Source organism: Carcharhinus amblyrhynchos, chromosome 7 (assembly GCF_965287045.1).
Source record: "Carcharhinus amblyrhynchos chromosome 7, sCarAmb.v2.hapA, whole genome shotgun sequence".
Classification (NCBI taxonomy): domain Eukaryota; kingdom Metazoa; phylum Chordata; class Chondrichthyes; order Carcharhiniformes; family Carcharhinidae; genus Carcharhinus; species Carcharhinus amblyrhynchos.
Window position 1 is genome coordinate 89839739 of NC_137330.1, and position 17368 is coordinate 89857106.

Genomic DNA, 17368 nt, shown 5'->3' on the forward strand with positions numbered 1-17368 from the left:
AAAGATGTTGTGGTAGAGAAGTAAGAAGTCTCACAACACCAGGTTAAAGTCCAACAGGTTTATTCGGAATCATGAGCTTTCGGAGCACACAATGAAGGGGCAGTGCTCCGAATGCTCGTGATTCCAAATAAGCCCGTTAGTATTTTAACCTGGTGCTGTGAGACTTCTTACTGTGTCCACCTCAGTCCAAAGTCGGCATCTCCACATCATGGAAGAGAAGGCAAAAAGAGTGGCAATGATCATATTAAAGGTATATAATTGGTCCAGAGTAGTCACACACTAAACTGATCCTTCTCTTCACTTTATCGGTAATCACAACACTATATTTTGCACCCTGTTTTTTCTTTCTCCCCTGTGTACTCTATGAAGGGTATGTTTTGTTTGTATTGCTCACAAGAAACAATACTTTTCACGGTATTCCAATACATGTGGCAATAATAAATCAATTCAATTCAAGAAGGTATTAACAGCAGAAAAAACAGTCAGTCTACCTGAAAGCAAAGAGCTTAAGAACAAGCTACAGTCTGGTATCCGGGTAAAAATATTCAGGATCGAGTTCATTGCCTGAAATTGTTGAACACAGTGTTGAGTCCAGAAGGTTATAGCCAGTTCAAAAGATGAGATGCTATTCCTCCAGCTTGCAATGGGCTTCAATGGAACAATACAGCAGGGCAAGGACAGAAATATGAGAAGGAGAGTGAGATGGCGAATTGAAATGTTAGCAACCAGAAGGTCTGGGTTAAGCTTGCAGACTGAGCAAAGGTGAGCTGCAAAGCAGTCACTCAATCTATGTTAGCTTCACCTGGAAGATGTATTAAGGCCTTGAACAGGGAGGTCGGAGGAGGTAAATGGGCAGAAATTACATATCATATAATTGCAATGGAAGGTGCAGTAGGAAGGAGAAAAAGTGTTGGGGGTGTTGCAGTGGACCAGGATGTTGCAGAGGGAGTGGTCCCTTCAGAATGCTGACAGAAGAGGGGAAGATGTGTTTGGCAGAGACATCATGCTGGTATTGGTGGAAATCCCTGGGGCTGATGTCCTGAAACAACCACTCAGGCCTTTTTGTTATTCGTTCATGGGGTGAGGGCATCCCTGGCGGGGCCAGCATTTATCATTCATCCACATTGATGTGGATTGGAGTCAGATGTAGATCTGACCAGGTAAAGGCAACAGATTTCCTTCCCTAAAGGGCATTACTGCATCAGATGGGTTCTGACAACAATCAACGATGATTTCATGGTCACTATTTTAAATGAGAATTACTCTGGGTCTCGGGATTACTAATCCAGTGGCAATACCACCACCACCCAAACAATGATGAGATAGAGTACAGGAATGAGATAGAGAATCTGGTGAAGTGGTGCAGCAACAATAATCTCTTCCTCAATGAAGCAGATTGTCACTGACTTCAGGAAGCGTAGAGGAGAACATGCTCCTGTCTACATCAATGGGGACGAAGTGGAAAGTGTCGAGAACTTCAAGTTTTTATGTATCCAGATCACCAACAACCTGTCCTGGTCCCCCCCATGATGACACTACAGTTAAGAAAGCCTACCAACGCCTCTACTTTCTCAGAAGATTAAGGAAATTTGGCATGTCAGCTGTGATTCTCACCAACTTTTACAGATGCACTATAGAAAGCATTCTTTCTGGCTGTATCACAGCTTGGAGTGGTTCCTGAAACCAAAAGAGAAAATGCTGGAAAATCTCAGCAGGCCTTGCAGCATTTGTAAGGACAGAAAAGAGCTGACGTTTTGAGTCCAGATGACTCCTTATCAAAGCATTGACAAACGGTCATCTGGACTCGAAACGTCAGCTCTTTTCTCTCCTTAAAGATGCTGCCAGACCTGCTGAGATTTTCCAGCATTTTCTCTTTTGGTTTCAGATTCCAACTTCCGCAGTAATTTGCTTTGATTTGCTATGGCTCCTGCTCTGCCCAAGACTGCAAGAAACTACTAAAGGTCGTGAATGTAGCCCAATCCATCGTACAAACCAGTCTCCCATCCCTTGAATCTGTTTACGCTTCCCACTGCCTTGGCAAAGCAGCTAGCATAATTAAGGATCCCACACAACCTGGACATTCTCTCTTCCTCCTACTTCAGTTGTGAAAAAGACACAAAGTCTGAAGTCATGTACTAACCGACTCAAGAACAGCTTCTTCCCCGCTGCTGTCAGACTTTGAATGGACCTACCTTGCATTAAGTTGATCTTTCTCTACGCCCTAGCTATCACTGTAACACTAAATTCTGCACTTTCTCCTTTCCTTCTCTATGAATGGTATGTTTTATCTGTATAGCACGTAACAAACAATACATTTCACTGCATGTTAATAATAAATCAAATCAAATCAAATCACTGTTTCCCCATCAGAAAATGCTGCAAGTACCACAAAGGTGGCTTCTGTATCTCCAGCAATCTGTGTTTTTCCTTCTTAAATCAACACTCTGGCTTTTAATTCCAGCTGAACGTGGTCCTGAGAATTCACCACATGATCTCGCAACGCCTCCAATGTTTTATTTACCCCCATCCCCAGTACCTTTATAACTAAGAAACTAAACTATTCAAAGAGAATGATGAAAACAATTATTTTGTAATGTCTCAATAACTTGTCCACAATTGGTTGCAGCAGTGTCCAGGAGATGAATCTTTAATTTGGGAGCATCCAGGACAATATTGGAGGATTGGAAACATTAAATCTTGCAGAGTTCAGGTGCTTGGAAAGGCTTCTGGGATTTGCCATTATGACAATAGCCCAGAAGTGAATGGTGGTAGATAATTAAATGACGAACAGGAGGAGACTCCACAAATACCCCCATCCTCAATGATAGGGCAGCCTAGCATATCACTGCAAAAAGATTTGCAACAATCTTCAGCCAGAAGTATCAAGTGGACATCTCAGCTTCCTCCAGAGATCCTCAGCATCACAGCTGCCAGCCTTCGGCCAATTCAATATAATATCAAGAAATGGCTGAAGGCTCTGGATACTGTAAAGATTAGAGGCCCTAGTAATATTCTGGCAAAAGTACTGAAGACTTTTGGTCCAGAACTAACCACACCCCTAGCCAAGTTGTTCCAATACACCTATAATCCTGCTATACTTAGCAATGTGAAAAATTGCCCAGGTATGTCCTGTCCACATAAAAACAGAACAAATCTAACCCAGCCAATTGCTGCCCTATCTATCTACTGTCAATCATTAGCAAACTGATGGAAGAGGTAATCAACAGCACCATCAAACAGCACTTACTCAACAATAGCCTGCTTATGGATCCTCCGATTGTGTTCCACCAGCTTCTGACCTCATTGCACCCTTGATCCAAACATGGTCAAAAGAGCTGAACTTGAGAGGTGGAATGAGAGTGACTGTCCTTGAACATCATGGCAGCATTTCACTGAGTATAGCCCTAGAAAAACTGGAGTCAATGCAAATCAGGGGGGAAACCCGCCACCTGTTGGAGTCATACCTGGCACAAATGAAGATGGTTATGGTGGTTGGAGGATAATCATCTCAGTTCCAAGACATCACTATAAGAGTTCCTCAAGGTAGTGTCCTAGGCCCAACAATCTTCAACTGCTTCATCAATGGCCTTCTCTCCATCATAAAGTCAGAAGTAGGAAGGTTTGCTGATGACTGCACAATATTCTGCACACTTGTGATTCCTCAGATACTGAAGCAGTCCATGTCCAAATGTAGCAAGTCCAGACCATGTCCAAATGTAGCAAATCCAGACCATTTCTAAACGTAGCAAATCCAGACCACGTCCAAATGTAGCAAGATCCATACAATATCCAGGCTTAGGCTGATAAGTGGCAAGTAATATTTGCATCACACAAGTGCCAGACAATGATGACCTCCAATAAGAAAATCTAACCATCGACCTTGACATTCAAGGGCATTATTATTGCTGGATCCCCCACAATTAATATCATGGTGGTTACCATTAACCAGAAACTGAACTACATCAGCCACAAAAATAATATAGATACAACAGCAGGGAATTCATCTCCTGACTCACCAAAGCCTGTCCACCAACTACAAGGCACAAGTCAGGAGTGTGATGGAATGCTCCTCACGTGCCTGGACGGGTGCAGCTCCAACAACACTCAAGTAGCTTGACACCATCCAGGACAAGGCAGCTTTTATGATTGGCATCCCATTCAATCACTTTCAACATTCACTCTCTTCACCACTGACATTACAGCAACTCACCAAGGCTCCTTTGACAGCACCTTTCAGACCCACAAGCTCTATCACTTGGAAGGCCACGGGTAGCAAATGCATGTGAACGCCACAACTGGCATGTTCCTCTCTAAGCCACACACCATCTTGACATGGAATTATATTGCTGTTCTTCCTATCTTTGAATCAAAATCCTGAAACACCTTCCCTAATAGCACTGCAGATGTACCTACATTACATGGACTGCATCAGTTCAAGGCAGCAGCTTAGCACAACCTTCGCAAGGGCATTAAGGAATCAATGCTTGTCTAGCTGCTGATGCCCACAGCCCATGAAAGAATAAAAGAAAATTGCTGTTACTGGAAAAATGATTTAGCACTTCATCATATCATTGAATCATCTCAATGTGCTACAGCTAATGAATTATTTTTGGACTGCTGCAGCAACAGTAATGGGATGCATGTCCTCTGAATGTGATACATTGATGCTAATTTAGTTTCATTACTGCTGATCACCAGGGTGGCATTTACACCCATTGAACTAGCCCTTTGGGACTAGTTCACAGGTATATCTGTTTGGACAGGAGGAGTGCTCAGGTAGAAAAAGATGCATTTTAATATCCCTTTATCACATTCTCAGGTTCCTCCAAAGCACATCATACATACATAGGAATAATTTTGGAAGTGAAACTATAGTTATTTAAGCAAAAGTGTCATCCAAATTATGTGTTACACACAGCAACAAATGTGATGAATGACCAGTTCATCTATTTTTAACGTGATGGTTGATGGGTGAATGTTGGCCAGGGCACAAAGAGAGATCCCTGCTCTTCTTTGAGTAGGACCATGAGATTTCTTAATTCCATGTTAATAGGCATTAGGGCTTTGTCTTCATGGTCCATAACTTCCGATTAGTGACAGAAAGATGTGGGCCACTAAAACTAACTTTTTTTGCTCACTTACCTGTGCTGAAATATTGCATTCCAAATCCCAAGGGGAGCAGTTGCTTGTGGACTTCATGTGGGACAATCTCCACAAGCTCCGGTGTGCAATGCAGGGAAATCTAACTACACTCATAAGATCATAAGAAATAGGAGCAGGAGTAGGCCATCTGGCCCTTCGAGCCTGCCCCGCCATTCAATAAGATCATGGCTGATCTGTCGTGGCTCAGTTCCACATTCCCGCCCTCTCCCCATAACCCTTAATCCCCTCTCTTATCAAAAACCCATCAACCCACGTCTTAAAAATATTTAGCGAGGTAGCCTCCACCACTTCAACGGGCAGAGAATTCCAGAGATTCACCACCCTTTGAGTGAAGAAGTTCTTCCTCAACTCCGTTCTAAACCGCCCCCCCTTTATCTTGAGGCTGTGCCCCTTAGTCCTACTGTCGTTTCTGAGCGGGAAGAGTCTCTCCACCTCTATCCTATCCATCCCATTCATCATCTTATACGTCTCAATGAGATCTCCCCTCATTCTTCTAAACTCTAACGAGTACAAGCCTAGTTTATTCAGCCTCTCCTCATAGCTCAACCCCCTCAACTCCGGCATCAGCCTAGTAAACCTCCTCTGCACTCCCTCCAAGGCCAAAATATCCTTGCGTAAGTACGGCGCCCAAAACTGCACACAGTACTCCAGCTGCGGCCTCACCAATGCCCTATACAGCCGCAGCAAGACCTCCCTACTTTTATATTCAATCCCCCTCGCTATGAAGGCCAGCATCCCATTTGCCTTCCTGACCACCTGCTGCACCTGCAACCTGGGTTTTCGCGACTCATGCACAAGGACCCCGAGGTCCCTCTGCACCGTCGCCTGCTGCAACTCTCTTATAACAAAGCCAGACTGGGAACGCCCATTGAGGTCTTGCTTGGAAATAGCAGTGTACAGTGAAGGCAAAGCAGAAGGATTTCCCTGCAATTACAAAAAGTATGTTGAAACTTTTTAATCTTTTATTTGCGATTTTTTAAAGTAATTAATCCCATTGTTATTGGCTCATTTAATATGGCATTTTTAATTTTATTTTTATGATTGACGAGTATTATTTAATATATATAAAATGCACATAGTTTTTTTATTCATTTTAAATCTGTGAAACTCCTGTTTAAATCTGTATTATATGATTGTATAACTTTACCTGTGGTATGCTTATAAATTTATGTATGTTTTAATTTGGAATATGGAAATTGTAAATGTAATTGGAAAGAGGAGAGGTCAGAGCATTTCGAGCCATGACCTGGGTACCTCATTGCATGAGTTGGAGCAAAGGAGAGTTCAAATTTTGGGCCATGGAAAATCTAAATGTGTTTATCACTTATATTTTTCTGCCTTGCTTACTTCAATGTTAATTATCTCATATTTAACCATTCTATTTTGATGTTTCACTGAAGCATTTGTATAATTATATATTTAAATGTTTTGTTTTAATGTTTCAATAAAGCATTAATAGAATTTTGTAAAGTTTAATGGAAAACATTTACCAAAAGTAATTTTGTAAATGCAAAACTTTGAAATCATGTTAACATTTAATTAAAGATTTTACTTTAGTAGCTGCACTATGATGTCGTTTACTTGCCTCATCTTTTCAAATTTCTTAGAAAATATAGTTTTCTTTCTTCAACACAACGATCAATAAAATATTTTTATACATTAACACAACAGTTTTGTTGTCTGTAAGAAAGGAGGCAAAGGAGTGGGGGATATGAGGAGGGATGGGAGGAGGAGGGATGGGAGGGGGAGTGAGGGAGGGAGGAGGAGACGATTTGGACAAAAAAATTGTACATTTTACATGTGACCTGTCTCTTCTGTGCCCATGTTGAAACCTCAAAATAACTTTTGTTAAGAAGCCAAGCTAAAAGTTTGATGTCCCAACGGTGATGAAACATGACTCCAGGTCTTCAAACTGCACTGGATTCTGCAATGCCTATCAGACAGAGAGTTCACATCAGCTCACAGGGACTTGCATATGTTATCTTAAAGAATACGCTTCCTAAAGCATTTGAATTCGCCAAGTTGCATGCTTGTACCTGAAATGTAGAATTAATTTTACCAAGGGGCTTCTAAGGATCAACATTGCATCAGGGAGACTCTTAAAATTGGGATAAATGCTGCTTAAAATATTTTATCCATTATACATACAAAATGCATAGCAAAATCCAAATGGACTTTAGCTGAAACTCATTCGAGACATTAACATTCACCTTGTTATATATGAACTTTCTTTTTACTAGAATTAGTATAGAACATAGAACATTACAGCGCAGAACAGGCCCTTCGGCCCACGATGTTGCGCCGACCAGCTTTTAAAAAAAAAACAACACTAACCCACTAATCTAAACCAATCCCATTTCGTCCATAAACCTATCCACAGATTTCTTAAACGCCCCCAAACTAGGCGCATTTACAACTGCAGCTGGCAGGGCATTCCAGTCCCTCACCACCCTCTGGATAAAGAACCTACCCCTGACATCAGTCCTATAACTACCCCCCCTTAATTTAAAGCCGTGCCCCCTCGTGCTAGCTTTCTCCATCCTAGGAAAAAGGCTATCACTATCCACCCTGTCTAAACCTCTAATCATCTTATATGTTTCAATAAGGTCCCCTCTTAGCCGCCTTCTTTCCAGCAAAAACAACCCCAAATCTCTCAGTCTCTCCTCACAGGATCTCCCCTCCATACCAGGCAACATCCTGGTAAACCTCCTCTGCACCCTCTCCAAAGCCTCTACATCCTTCCTGTAATGTGGGGACCAGAACTGCACACAATACTCCAAGTGCGGCCGCACCAGAGTTGTGTACAGTTGCATCATGACGCTGCGACTCCTAAATTCAATCCCCCTACCAATAAACGCCAAGACACCGTCATGCCAAAGTTATAAAAGAATATTTTTAGAAATTTTTCTCTCAATTTTTGTGCATTATCTATATTTTAAACATTTTTAAAAACATTTACAAAAAAATTGGCTGACCCAAAGAATGTCTGCTGCCTTTACTCACTGCAGCTAGATCACATGAAAGTGTGCAAGTAAGTGTAAATACTCACATATCATCAGCGCAAGTGATGGAAGTTAGGGAGAGATTACAGTGCACAGCTTAAATGCGGGCAGCTTTACAAAACCGAATCAGAGTTTCAACTTGCTGCGCTTCCATCATGCATGTCCATCATTCCGACACGCATGTGTGGTGCACAATCCACTTATGTTGGGATTCAGGTGGGAAGTTCCATGCCCATATGTTTTCTGAATACCAGCACTTTAAAACACCACAACCATCTTCTCAGCCCAGCACAACATACCCTCAGTCCAGCATAGCATTCCCTCAGTTCAGCACAGCATTCCCTCAGGTCAGATCACCATTCCCTCAGTCCAGGACAGCATTCCCTCAGTCCAGCACAGCATTCCCTCAGTTCAGCGCAGCATTCCCTCAGTCCAGCACTGAAAGTCCATTGAGCCAGAGGTGCTCAGGTGGAATTAGTTTTTCAGACAGATGACGGGAGATCGTATTGAAATTTCGGACTAAAGGAACAATCCCTTAAAACAGAGATGAGGAGGAATTTCTCAGCTAGAGAGTGGTGAATCTGTGGAACTCTTTGCTGCAGCAGGCTGTGGGGGCCAGGTCATCGAGTGTCTTTAAGACAGAGATAGATAGGTTCTTGATTAATAAGGGGATCGATTTCAAACCGTGTAAAGCTTTGCCTCATCTCCCAGAAAATGTCAATTAAAAATTTATGATTTGTGATCATAAAATATTCAGAACACCCATAAAACACTCACCGGCACAGTGGTTAGCACTGCTGTTGCACAGCAGCAGGGACCTGGGTTCGATTCCCAGTTTCAGTCACTGTTTGTGTGGAGTTTGTATGTTAGACCATAAGACATAGGAGCAGAATTAGGCCACTCAGCCTAATCGAGTCTGCTCCGCCATTCAATCATGGCTGAAATTTTTCTCATCCCCATTCTCCTGCCTATTCCCCATAACCCCGATCCCCTTATTAATCAAGAATCTATCTTTCTCTGTCTTAAAGATATTCAATGACCTCCACAGCCTTCTGCAGCAAATAGTTCCACAGATTTACCATTCTCTGACTGAAGAAATTCCTCCTCATCTCTGTTTTAAAGGATCATCCCTTTAGCCTGAGGTTACGCCCTCTGGTTCTAGTTTTTCCTACTAGTGGAAACATCCTCTCCACATCCACTCTACCCAGGCCTTGCAGTATCCTGTGGGTTTCAGTAAGATTCCCCCCTCATCCTTCTAAACTCCAACGAGTACAGATCTAGAGTCCTCAACTGTTCCTTATACGACAAGCTCTTCATTCCAAGGATCATTCTTCTGAACCTCCTCAGAACTCTTTCCAAGGCTAGCACAATACTCCAAATGGGGTCTGACCAGAGCCTTATACAACCTCAGAAGTGCATCCCTGCTGTTGTATTCTTGTATTCATTCTCCGTGTCTGCGTGGGTTTCCTGCTGTGGCACAATTTCTGTAGAGGTTCTTTGGAGAACCATCTTTGGTCCATCCGTCTTCAGCTGCTTCTATGACCTCTCCTCCAATATTATGTTCACACCAAGTATCAGTTAATAAGCACTTCAAACACCAAACTTTTCCCTATCACCATTGAGAAAGTTGTACAACCTAAACACGAACTGCAGCAACTTGAGATGACCCACCGTCACCTCCCCATAGCAGCAAGGTAACAACAACTTCTTTTCATATCGCCCCTTTAATGTAATAAAACATCCCAAGGTGCTTTACAAGAACATTATTAAACAAAATATGACAATGAGCCACATGAAGAGATATTGGGTGGAGTTTTCTGGCTGTTCACACCAGTGGGATTTTCTGGACCCGCTGCAGTGAACAGAGATTTGGCTGAGTTCCAAATTCTCCTCTCTCACTTGCAGTGGCAACAGGGTATGAATGGCCAGAACGTCCCATCTAATGACTAAAAGCAGTCAGAAAAGAATGTTTTATGAAGTGTCTTAAAGGAAAAACGTGAAGGGGGGGGGGGGGTGGTGGCACACTGGTTAGCACTGCTTTGATTCCCAGCCTGGGTTACAGTCTGTGCAGAGTCTGCCTGTTCTCCAAAGTTTATCTTTGTCACAGTCACACAGGATTGTGACTTTGATAAGAGCTATTTTTGGACCTGTGACAGGGATGGAAACCTAGTTGGATTGATTTAAACACGGAGTTCCGGGAAAGACGGGAATGGGATTGGGAAGTGACAGCACATTCAAGGGGTGGAATTTTCCCATCCCACCCGCCCGGAGAATCTTAGTGGGCGGAACATGGACTATGCAGGATTTTCGGGTCTTGGAGCGAGCGTGGCCGGAAAATTCCGCTCAAGGACTTTGGCGAGGAAGGGGAGGTGGACCAGTAATTTGCATGGGGTGGAGAGGGGGAGCGGTCAAAGTTATTTTGAGGAGGGCTGAGCACAGTTGTAAAGGAGAGGGGACAACAACTAAAGAGAAATAATTGTTTACCTTACGGGCTAAAGACTGAAAAGAGAAACATTTATATTGTATATTTAACACGGAAAAACATCCAGACGAGCTGCATACAACTTTGCCGGCGTCACCCACATCCAGAGCAAAATGTTTTTTTTAAATTCATTGCAGCCCAGTAGATTACAGTCAGTAATACTTCACAGAAAAAATTATTAAAATGTGATTCAACTGTTTTATCCTGCTGTTGCACAGTTTGGTCGAAAGATACAATGATTGACAAATGATTGAAACTCAGTGGTTGAGGTGGTAATGTGGGACACTGCTGCTCCACTTAGTTCCCTGTTAGAAAGACATTCTCTGTTCGTGGTTCTGACACCGGATGTTTTGTGGGGAGGTGAAAGTTCGTCAATGGTTTCTCACTATCAGGTGACAGTGAAGAAGAGTAAAGTCGCCTGGCTGAGCAAGGCTGGCCTGGGAAAGCTGCTGTAGAATGAGCAAGCTGGCGGCCGAGGAGTGCGGGGAGGAAGAGGACAGCGAGTGCGGCTCTATCGGGCTGGAGTTCGCTTACGGAGGAGACGCTGACTGTGACATTGTGGACGGAGACCCCGACAACCCAGCAACAGCCGATGAGGGTATGTCCAATCCTACCAGCAAGCCGACTGATGAGTCGCCGCTTATCTAGCAGTGAGTCCAGCCCACACACCCACTGCCACTGTCATAACTAATTGGATCAACACGTTCAATATCGAGCCCAGACTACGCTCCAATTAGCCTTGATGTTTTTGAACATAATGCATGCTTATTTTTCAGTTTGTTTATTACTATCACAAGTAGGCTTACATTTTTAAACTTTTAAAGTTTATTTATTGGGGCGGCACAGTGGCATAGTGGTTAGCGCTGCTGCTTCACAGCTCCAGGGCCTGGGTTTGATTCCTGGCTTGGGTCTCTGTCTGTGTGGAGTTTGCTCATTCTACTCGTGTCTGTGTGGGTTTCCTCCAGGTGCTCTGGTTTTCTCCCGCAGTTCAAGGATGTGCAGGTTAGGTTGATTGGTCATACTAAAATTACCCCCCAGTGTCCTGAGATGCTTAGGTTAGAGGGATTAGCGGGTAAAATATATATGGGTGTAGGGCCTGGGTGGGATTGTGGTCAGTGCAGACTTTCTGCACTGTAGGGTTCTATGATTCTATTAGTGTCACAAGTAGGCTTACTTTAATACTACGCTGTGAACATCCCCTAGTTGTCACACTCCGGCACCTGTTCAGGTACACTGAGGAAGAATTTAGCATAGTCGATGCACCTAACCAGCACGTCTTTGGGACTGTGGGAGGAAACCCATGCAGACACAGGGGGAACATGCAAACTTCACATAGACAGTGACCCAAGCTGGATATTGAACCCAGGTCCCTGTGAGGCAGCAATGGCAGCTGTGCCACCATGCTGCCCCCATGTGAGAGCTTTCTTGCAACCCTCTGGATCCGTCTTCCTTAAATAATTCATCATCAATAAATGTGGGCAGACTGTTCGACAATGGAGGGAAGCATATCGTCTGTGAATGTCCTCAGGTGCTTCTCAGCAGGGCAGTATCCTGGGACAGGAATTTGTCTCAATTTTCTCATATCTATCATGAAACATAAAGTCCAGTTTATTTTATTTATTCTTTGGAATGTGGACATTGCTGACAAGTGATCCAGCATTTATTGCCCATCCCTATCTGCTCTTGGGAAAGTGATGGGAGGAAGGTGCCTTCTCAAAGCACTGCTGCTGCAAGTGCACTCCCAACAGTCTGTACACTGTTATGGAATTGTCTCTCCTAAGTGAGGTTAATTGACTCTGCACAGACTAGGGGCCTAGCTTATTTGCTTTGGTTGCTTCAGATGTTCTGTGATCAAATGCACTGAGGTTTGGAGTTGTACAGTTCAGGGATGTACAATATTTGACCCTTGGTCAATGCTAAGTCCTGATCTAAGCTGGAGTGATGATGGAGAAATACAATACCATGGCTAGGCAATTGCCTTTTGACTCAAATTTCATCATTGTAAGATGGCCACAACCTTTTTTGTGTGCACACAACTGGGTAGACCAGCTCAGGAAGCCAAAGAAAACCTGGTTATGTGTTTCAATGATTAACTGCACCAGCCCTGCCCCCCAACCCCATAGGAAATAACAACATAGAGAGGAGAAATCAAAAAATTAGTCACCGTTTCTTCCATCTTACCTTTTCTACAATGTGTAGGTGCAAATGTTGGATGAGCGTAACAAAAACAACTTTAATTTATATGTGCATTTTAACACTGTAAAGAGACTCAAGGCACTTCACAGGAGCCTTAACAAATAGCATTTGACTGTGTTATGCAAGGAGATAGGTAGATTTGAAGAAACATCTTGAGGGAGGGTATTCTCTGGTTTAGACCCTAAGCAGCTGAAGGGTCGGCTGCCACCAGTGGAGTGATAAAATTCAGATGATGTGCAAGTGGCTAAAACTGGAGGATTGTAGGGCTGGAGGATCTCTTCTATAGAGAGGGGGACGGGCAAACATGATGAGAATTAAAATCAAGGTGAGAATTTTAAAATCGAGACATTGCAGAACCAGGACTAATGTAGGTCAGTGAGAGCAGAGTGATGGGTGAACAGCCAGGACTTGTTGCAAGTTAGGATGTGGGGAACAAGTTTTGGATGATCAAGTTAATGGAAGGGACAAGATGAGATGCAGCTACAAACGGATTGGAATAGATAACCTGGTTAAGACTTTAGTTAAATGATCAGCTGATATTCTTAGCATTATACCAAAAGAATGGGTGCCTTGTACTGGAAGATACAGCCTTCAAGAGAACCAGATAGGAAAATAAAAGATGAACTTAAGTGAGGTGCAAAAATGATAGCGTCATTATAAATCAGACACTTTAATTATCCCACTACAATAGTCCAGAGGGCAGAGAGGGGCAAGAGTTTCAGGAGAACTTTCTTGCACAGTATGGTTCTGACCCAATGAAGAGGGAAACATTACCGGAACAAAATCAGAAAATGTTGGAAATACTCAGCACATCCGGTAACATCGATGAATGGAGAATCAGTGAATGACTTTTCATCAGAATGAGGAACAATTAAAAATGTTCAGCAAGTGGGAAGGACAACAAAAGGAAGGCTTCTGATGGAGTGAAGAGCAAGTTAATTGACAAAAGGTTTCCTGGTGCAAGGCCAAAGGGAGTGGTATTGGGACAAGTGAAAAAACATAAGATGTGTATAGAAGAGACTTGAATGGCAGGATCCTGATTAGCCGCCTTCCAAATTCAAAGTAAATGAAAAAAGAGAAAACAAATCAAAATGGAAGCAGCGGTAGTGATCTAAAATTGTTAAACTCAACATTGCCACCAGAAGGCTGTAAGGTGCCCAGTCAAAAGTGCAGTTCTTCAAGCTTGTGTTGCATTTCATTAGAACGGCAGGCCAAGGACAGAAAGGTCAGAGTGGGAGCAATGTGGAGAATTGAAATGACAGGCCACAGAGCTCAAGGTCACATTTGTGAATTGAATGTTCCCGAAAGCAATCACTTAGTCTGTGTTGGGTTTTTGCTGTGTAGAAAAGACTGCATCATGAGCAGCGCATACAGTATACCAAACTGAATGATGTACAAGTAACTCACTTGGAAGGAGCGTTTGGAGTCTTGGACAAAGAGGGGCGAAGAAGTGGGGCACATGTTGCATCTCTTGCATGGAAAAGTGCCAACAAAAAAGAGTGTGTTACAGTGACTGAGGAATGTACTAGAGTACCATGGAGGGAACAGTCATTTAGGAAGCTGGCAGGGAGGGGATGATGAGTTTTTGGTGGCTACACAGTGGAAATGGCAGAGGATGAGCCATTGATTAGGGAAGCAGGTGAGGTCGAAGGGGAAGATGATGGGAACCCTGTTGTGGTTCTGGGAGGGAAGGGAAGAGGTGAAAGTGGAGGTACATGAAAGAGAATGGACACATTCAAAGGTCCTGTCAATCATGGGGCCAGAGCATGTTGTGCATGTGGTCTCTGTCTCTTTAAGACAGCACAGCAGAAGTGAGTCACCTGACTTAAGGGACCGATGGAGACAGAATGAATGATCACACTGCTGAAGTTTTCTTTGGCAGAATCATCTAGAAGCTATGAAGTAAGCATGTAAAGAGTGGAGTACTGCTCCAGGGCTGCAACCCTCCTGTACCTAAGTTTCTCTTATCAAGCATAGAATTCCTACAGTGCAGAAGGAGACTATTTGGCTCATCAAGTCTGTACTGACCCTAATCCCACCCAGTCTCTATTCCCGTAACACTACCCATTTACCCTGCTAATTCCCCTGACACTACTGTCAATTTAGCATGGCCATTCAACCTAACCTGCATGTTTTTTGGACTGTGCGAGGAAACCCACACAGACAACTCTGTACACAACTCTGGTGCGGCCGCACTTGGAGTATTGTGTGCAGTTCTGGTCCCCACATTACAGGAAGGATGTGGAGGCTTTGGAGAGGGTGCAGAGGAGGTTTACCAGGATGTTGCCTGGTATGGAGGGGAGGTCCTATGAGGAGAGACTGAGGGATTTGGGGTTGTTTTCGCTGGAAAGAAGGCGGCTAAGAGGGGACCTTATTGAAACATATAAGATGATCAGAGGTTTAGATAGGGTGGACAGTGATAGCCTTTTTCCTCGGATGGAGAAAGCTAGCACGAGGGGGCATGGCTTTAAATTAAGGGGTGGTAGTTATAGGACGGATGTCAGGGGTAGGTTCTTTACCCAGAGGGTGGTGAGGGATTGGAATGCCCTGCCTGCTGTGGTTGTAAATGCGCCTAGTTTGGGGGCGTTTAAGAGATCTATGGATAGGTTTATGGACGAAAAGGGATTGGTTTAGGTTAGTGGGTCATTGTTTTTTAACTGGTCGGCGCAACATCGTGGGCTGAAGGGCCTGTTCTGCGCTGTAATGTTCTATGTTCTATGTTCTATGACACAGGGAGAATTAGCAAATTCCACATAAACAGTGACCGAGGCCGGAATTGAACCTGGATCCCTGGCGCTGTGAGGTAGCAGTGCTACTGTGCTATCAATAAATACCCTTGGTTCCTAACAATCTGAAATCTCTTCACAATGCCATAAACAGCCACAACTTAAAGTGAGTTTAACTGAGCCACCAGAAGGCTGTAAGGTGCCCAGTCGAGAGTGCAGTTCTTCAAGCTTGTGTTGCGCTTCATTAGAATGGCAGGCCAAGGACAGAAAGGTCAGGGGGGAGCAATGTGGAGAATTAAAATGACAGGCCATAGAGCTCAAGGTCATATTTGTGAACTGAATGTTCCATAAAGCATTCACCTAGTCTGTCATTTGAGGAAAAAGGAAGAATATTGGATGCACTGGTATGGAAGTTTGCAATATCTGAACAGATGGAGATACTGGTAGAATGAAATAGAGTCCTTACAGAAAGTTGGGTGTGAGGAAGTCTAGTCATGGCAGTTGTGGAAAGTGGTGGGTATATGGTGAATATTATTAGTCTGTCCCCAGGAATGAAGACCATGAGAAGGCAAGGAAAAATATGAGATAAACCATGAAAACAAAGAGAAGGATAGAAATTGGAAATAAAGACAACTATGTTTTTCAGTTTAGAAATAATAACCTGGGATAGATTTAACAGTCACTTGGGCAAATGTGAATTAGAATGAGATGTTAAATCTATTAATGCAAAAGCAAAAAATTCATTATTCGTTGTCTAAGGTACATTTTAAAGCTAATCTGGGCTGTAGGATCTTGTAGACCAAAAGTAATTAACCACATTTTTTTCATAGAGAGGACAAAAATAATGCTGACTAAATTGGCAAACAGATCAGGTACTGTGTATATTGGAGTAATGACTTAATCAAGAGAAAATGCACAGGGAAGTGTGAAATAATACATTTTGGTATGAAGAATGAGACCATAAAACATAGGAGCAGAAGTAGACCATTCAATGAGATCATGATTAATCTGACATAATCCTGAACACCACTTTCCTGCCTTATCCCCACAACCTTGATTAAAAATCTGTCTACCTCAGCCTTGAATATAGTTAATGACTCAGCCTCGACAGCCCTCTCCGGTAAAGAATGCCACAGATTCACTACTCTCTGAGAAGAAATTCCTCCTCATCTGTTTGGGGAAACAATGAGGAGAAGCAATATAAAGTAATGGATACAATTCCAAAACTGGTAAAAGAGCAGAGGGACATAGTGGGTATATGTGCACAAATTGTTAAAGATGGCAGGGCAAGTTAAGAAAGTGGTTAACATAGCACATGGAATTCTAGGCTTTATAAAGAGGGGCATGGAGTACAGAAGCGAGAAAGTTATGGTGAGTCCTCAATAAAGCGCTGGTTTGGTCTCAACTAAATATTGTAACCAGTCTGGATATTATACTTTTTGGGAAGATTGTGAAGGTATTAGAAAGGATGCAGGAAAGATTTGCAAAAATGATTCCTGGGATGAGGGACTTCAGTTACATGGATAGATTGGAGAGAGTGTTTCTCCTTAAAGAGAAGATTGTTACAATCCATCCCTGTAGAGATAGGTAACATTTAAATAAAGTTTCCCAAAGGATCCAATGGAAGAAACCGATGGACAAGATCTCATGTTTTAAAACTTTTATTGTAACAATTGGACCAAAATCAACATAATTCAAATACTGGTTAACAGGCAAATGATACTATCGCTGGAACTCCTATCACCTCACCCGTGATGGAATTGGAGCGGGTAAGGGTCCAACAAAGGAAATTCGTTGAC

General features: G+C 43.0%; 1 protein-coding gene across 2 annotated transcripts in view; it reads left to right on the plus strand.

The window, feature by feature from the left end:
* The first annotated feature begins 10951 nt into the window (after positions 1-10951).
* The window catches only part of LOC145345118 (ras-related GTP-binding protein D-like), a 37542-nt gene continuing 31125 nt past the window's right edge, over positions 10952-17368 (plus strand). The window contains exon 1 of one of the 2 annotated variants that reach the window (XM_080192762.1): positions 10952-11245. In XM_080192762.1, the coding sequence (XP_080048888.1) occupies positions 11104-11245 (142 nt within the window). In that variant the 5' untranslated portion in view covers positions 10952-11103. Of the gene's footprint in view, positions 11298-17368 lie in introns of both variants that reach the window. The other variant, XM_080192763.1, reaches the window with a different exon arrangement.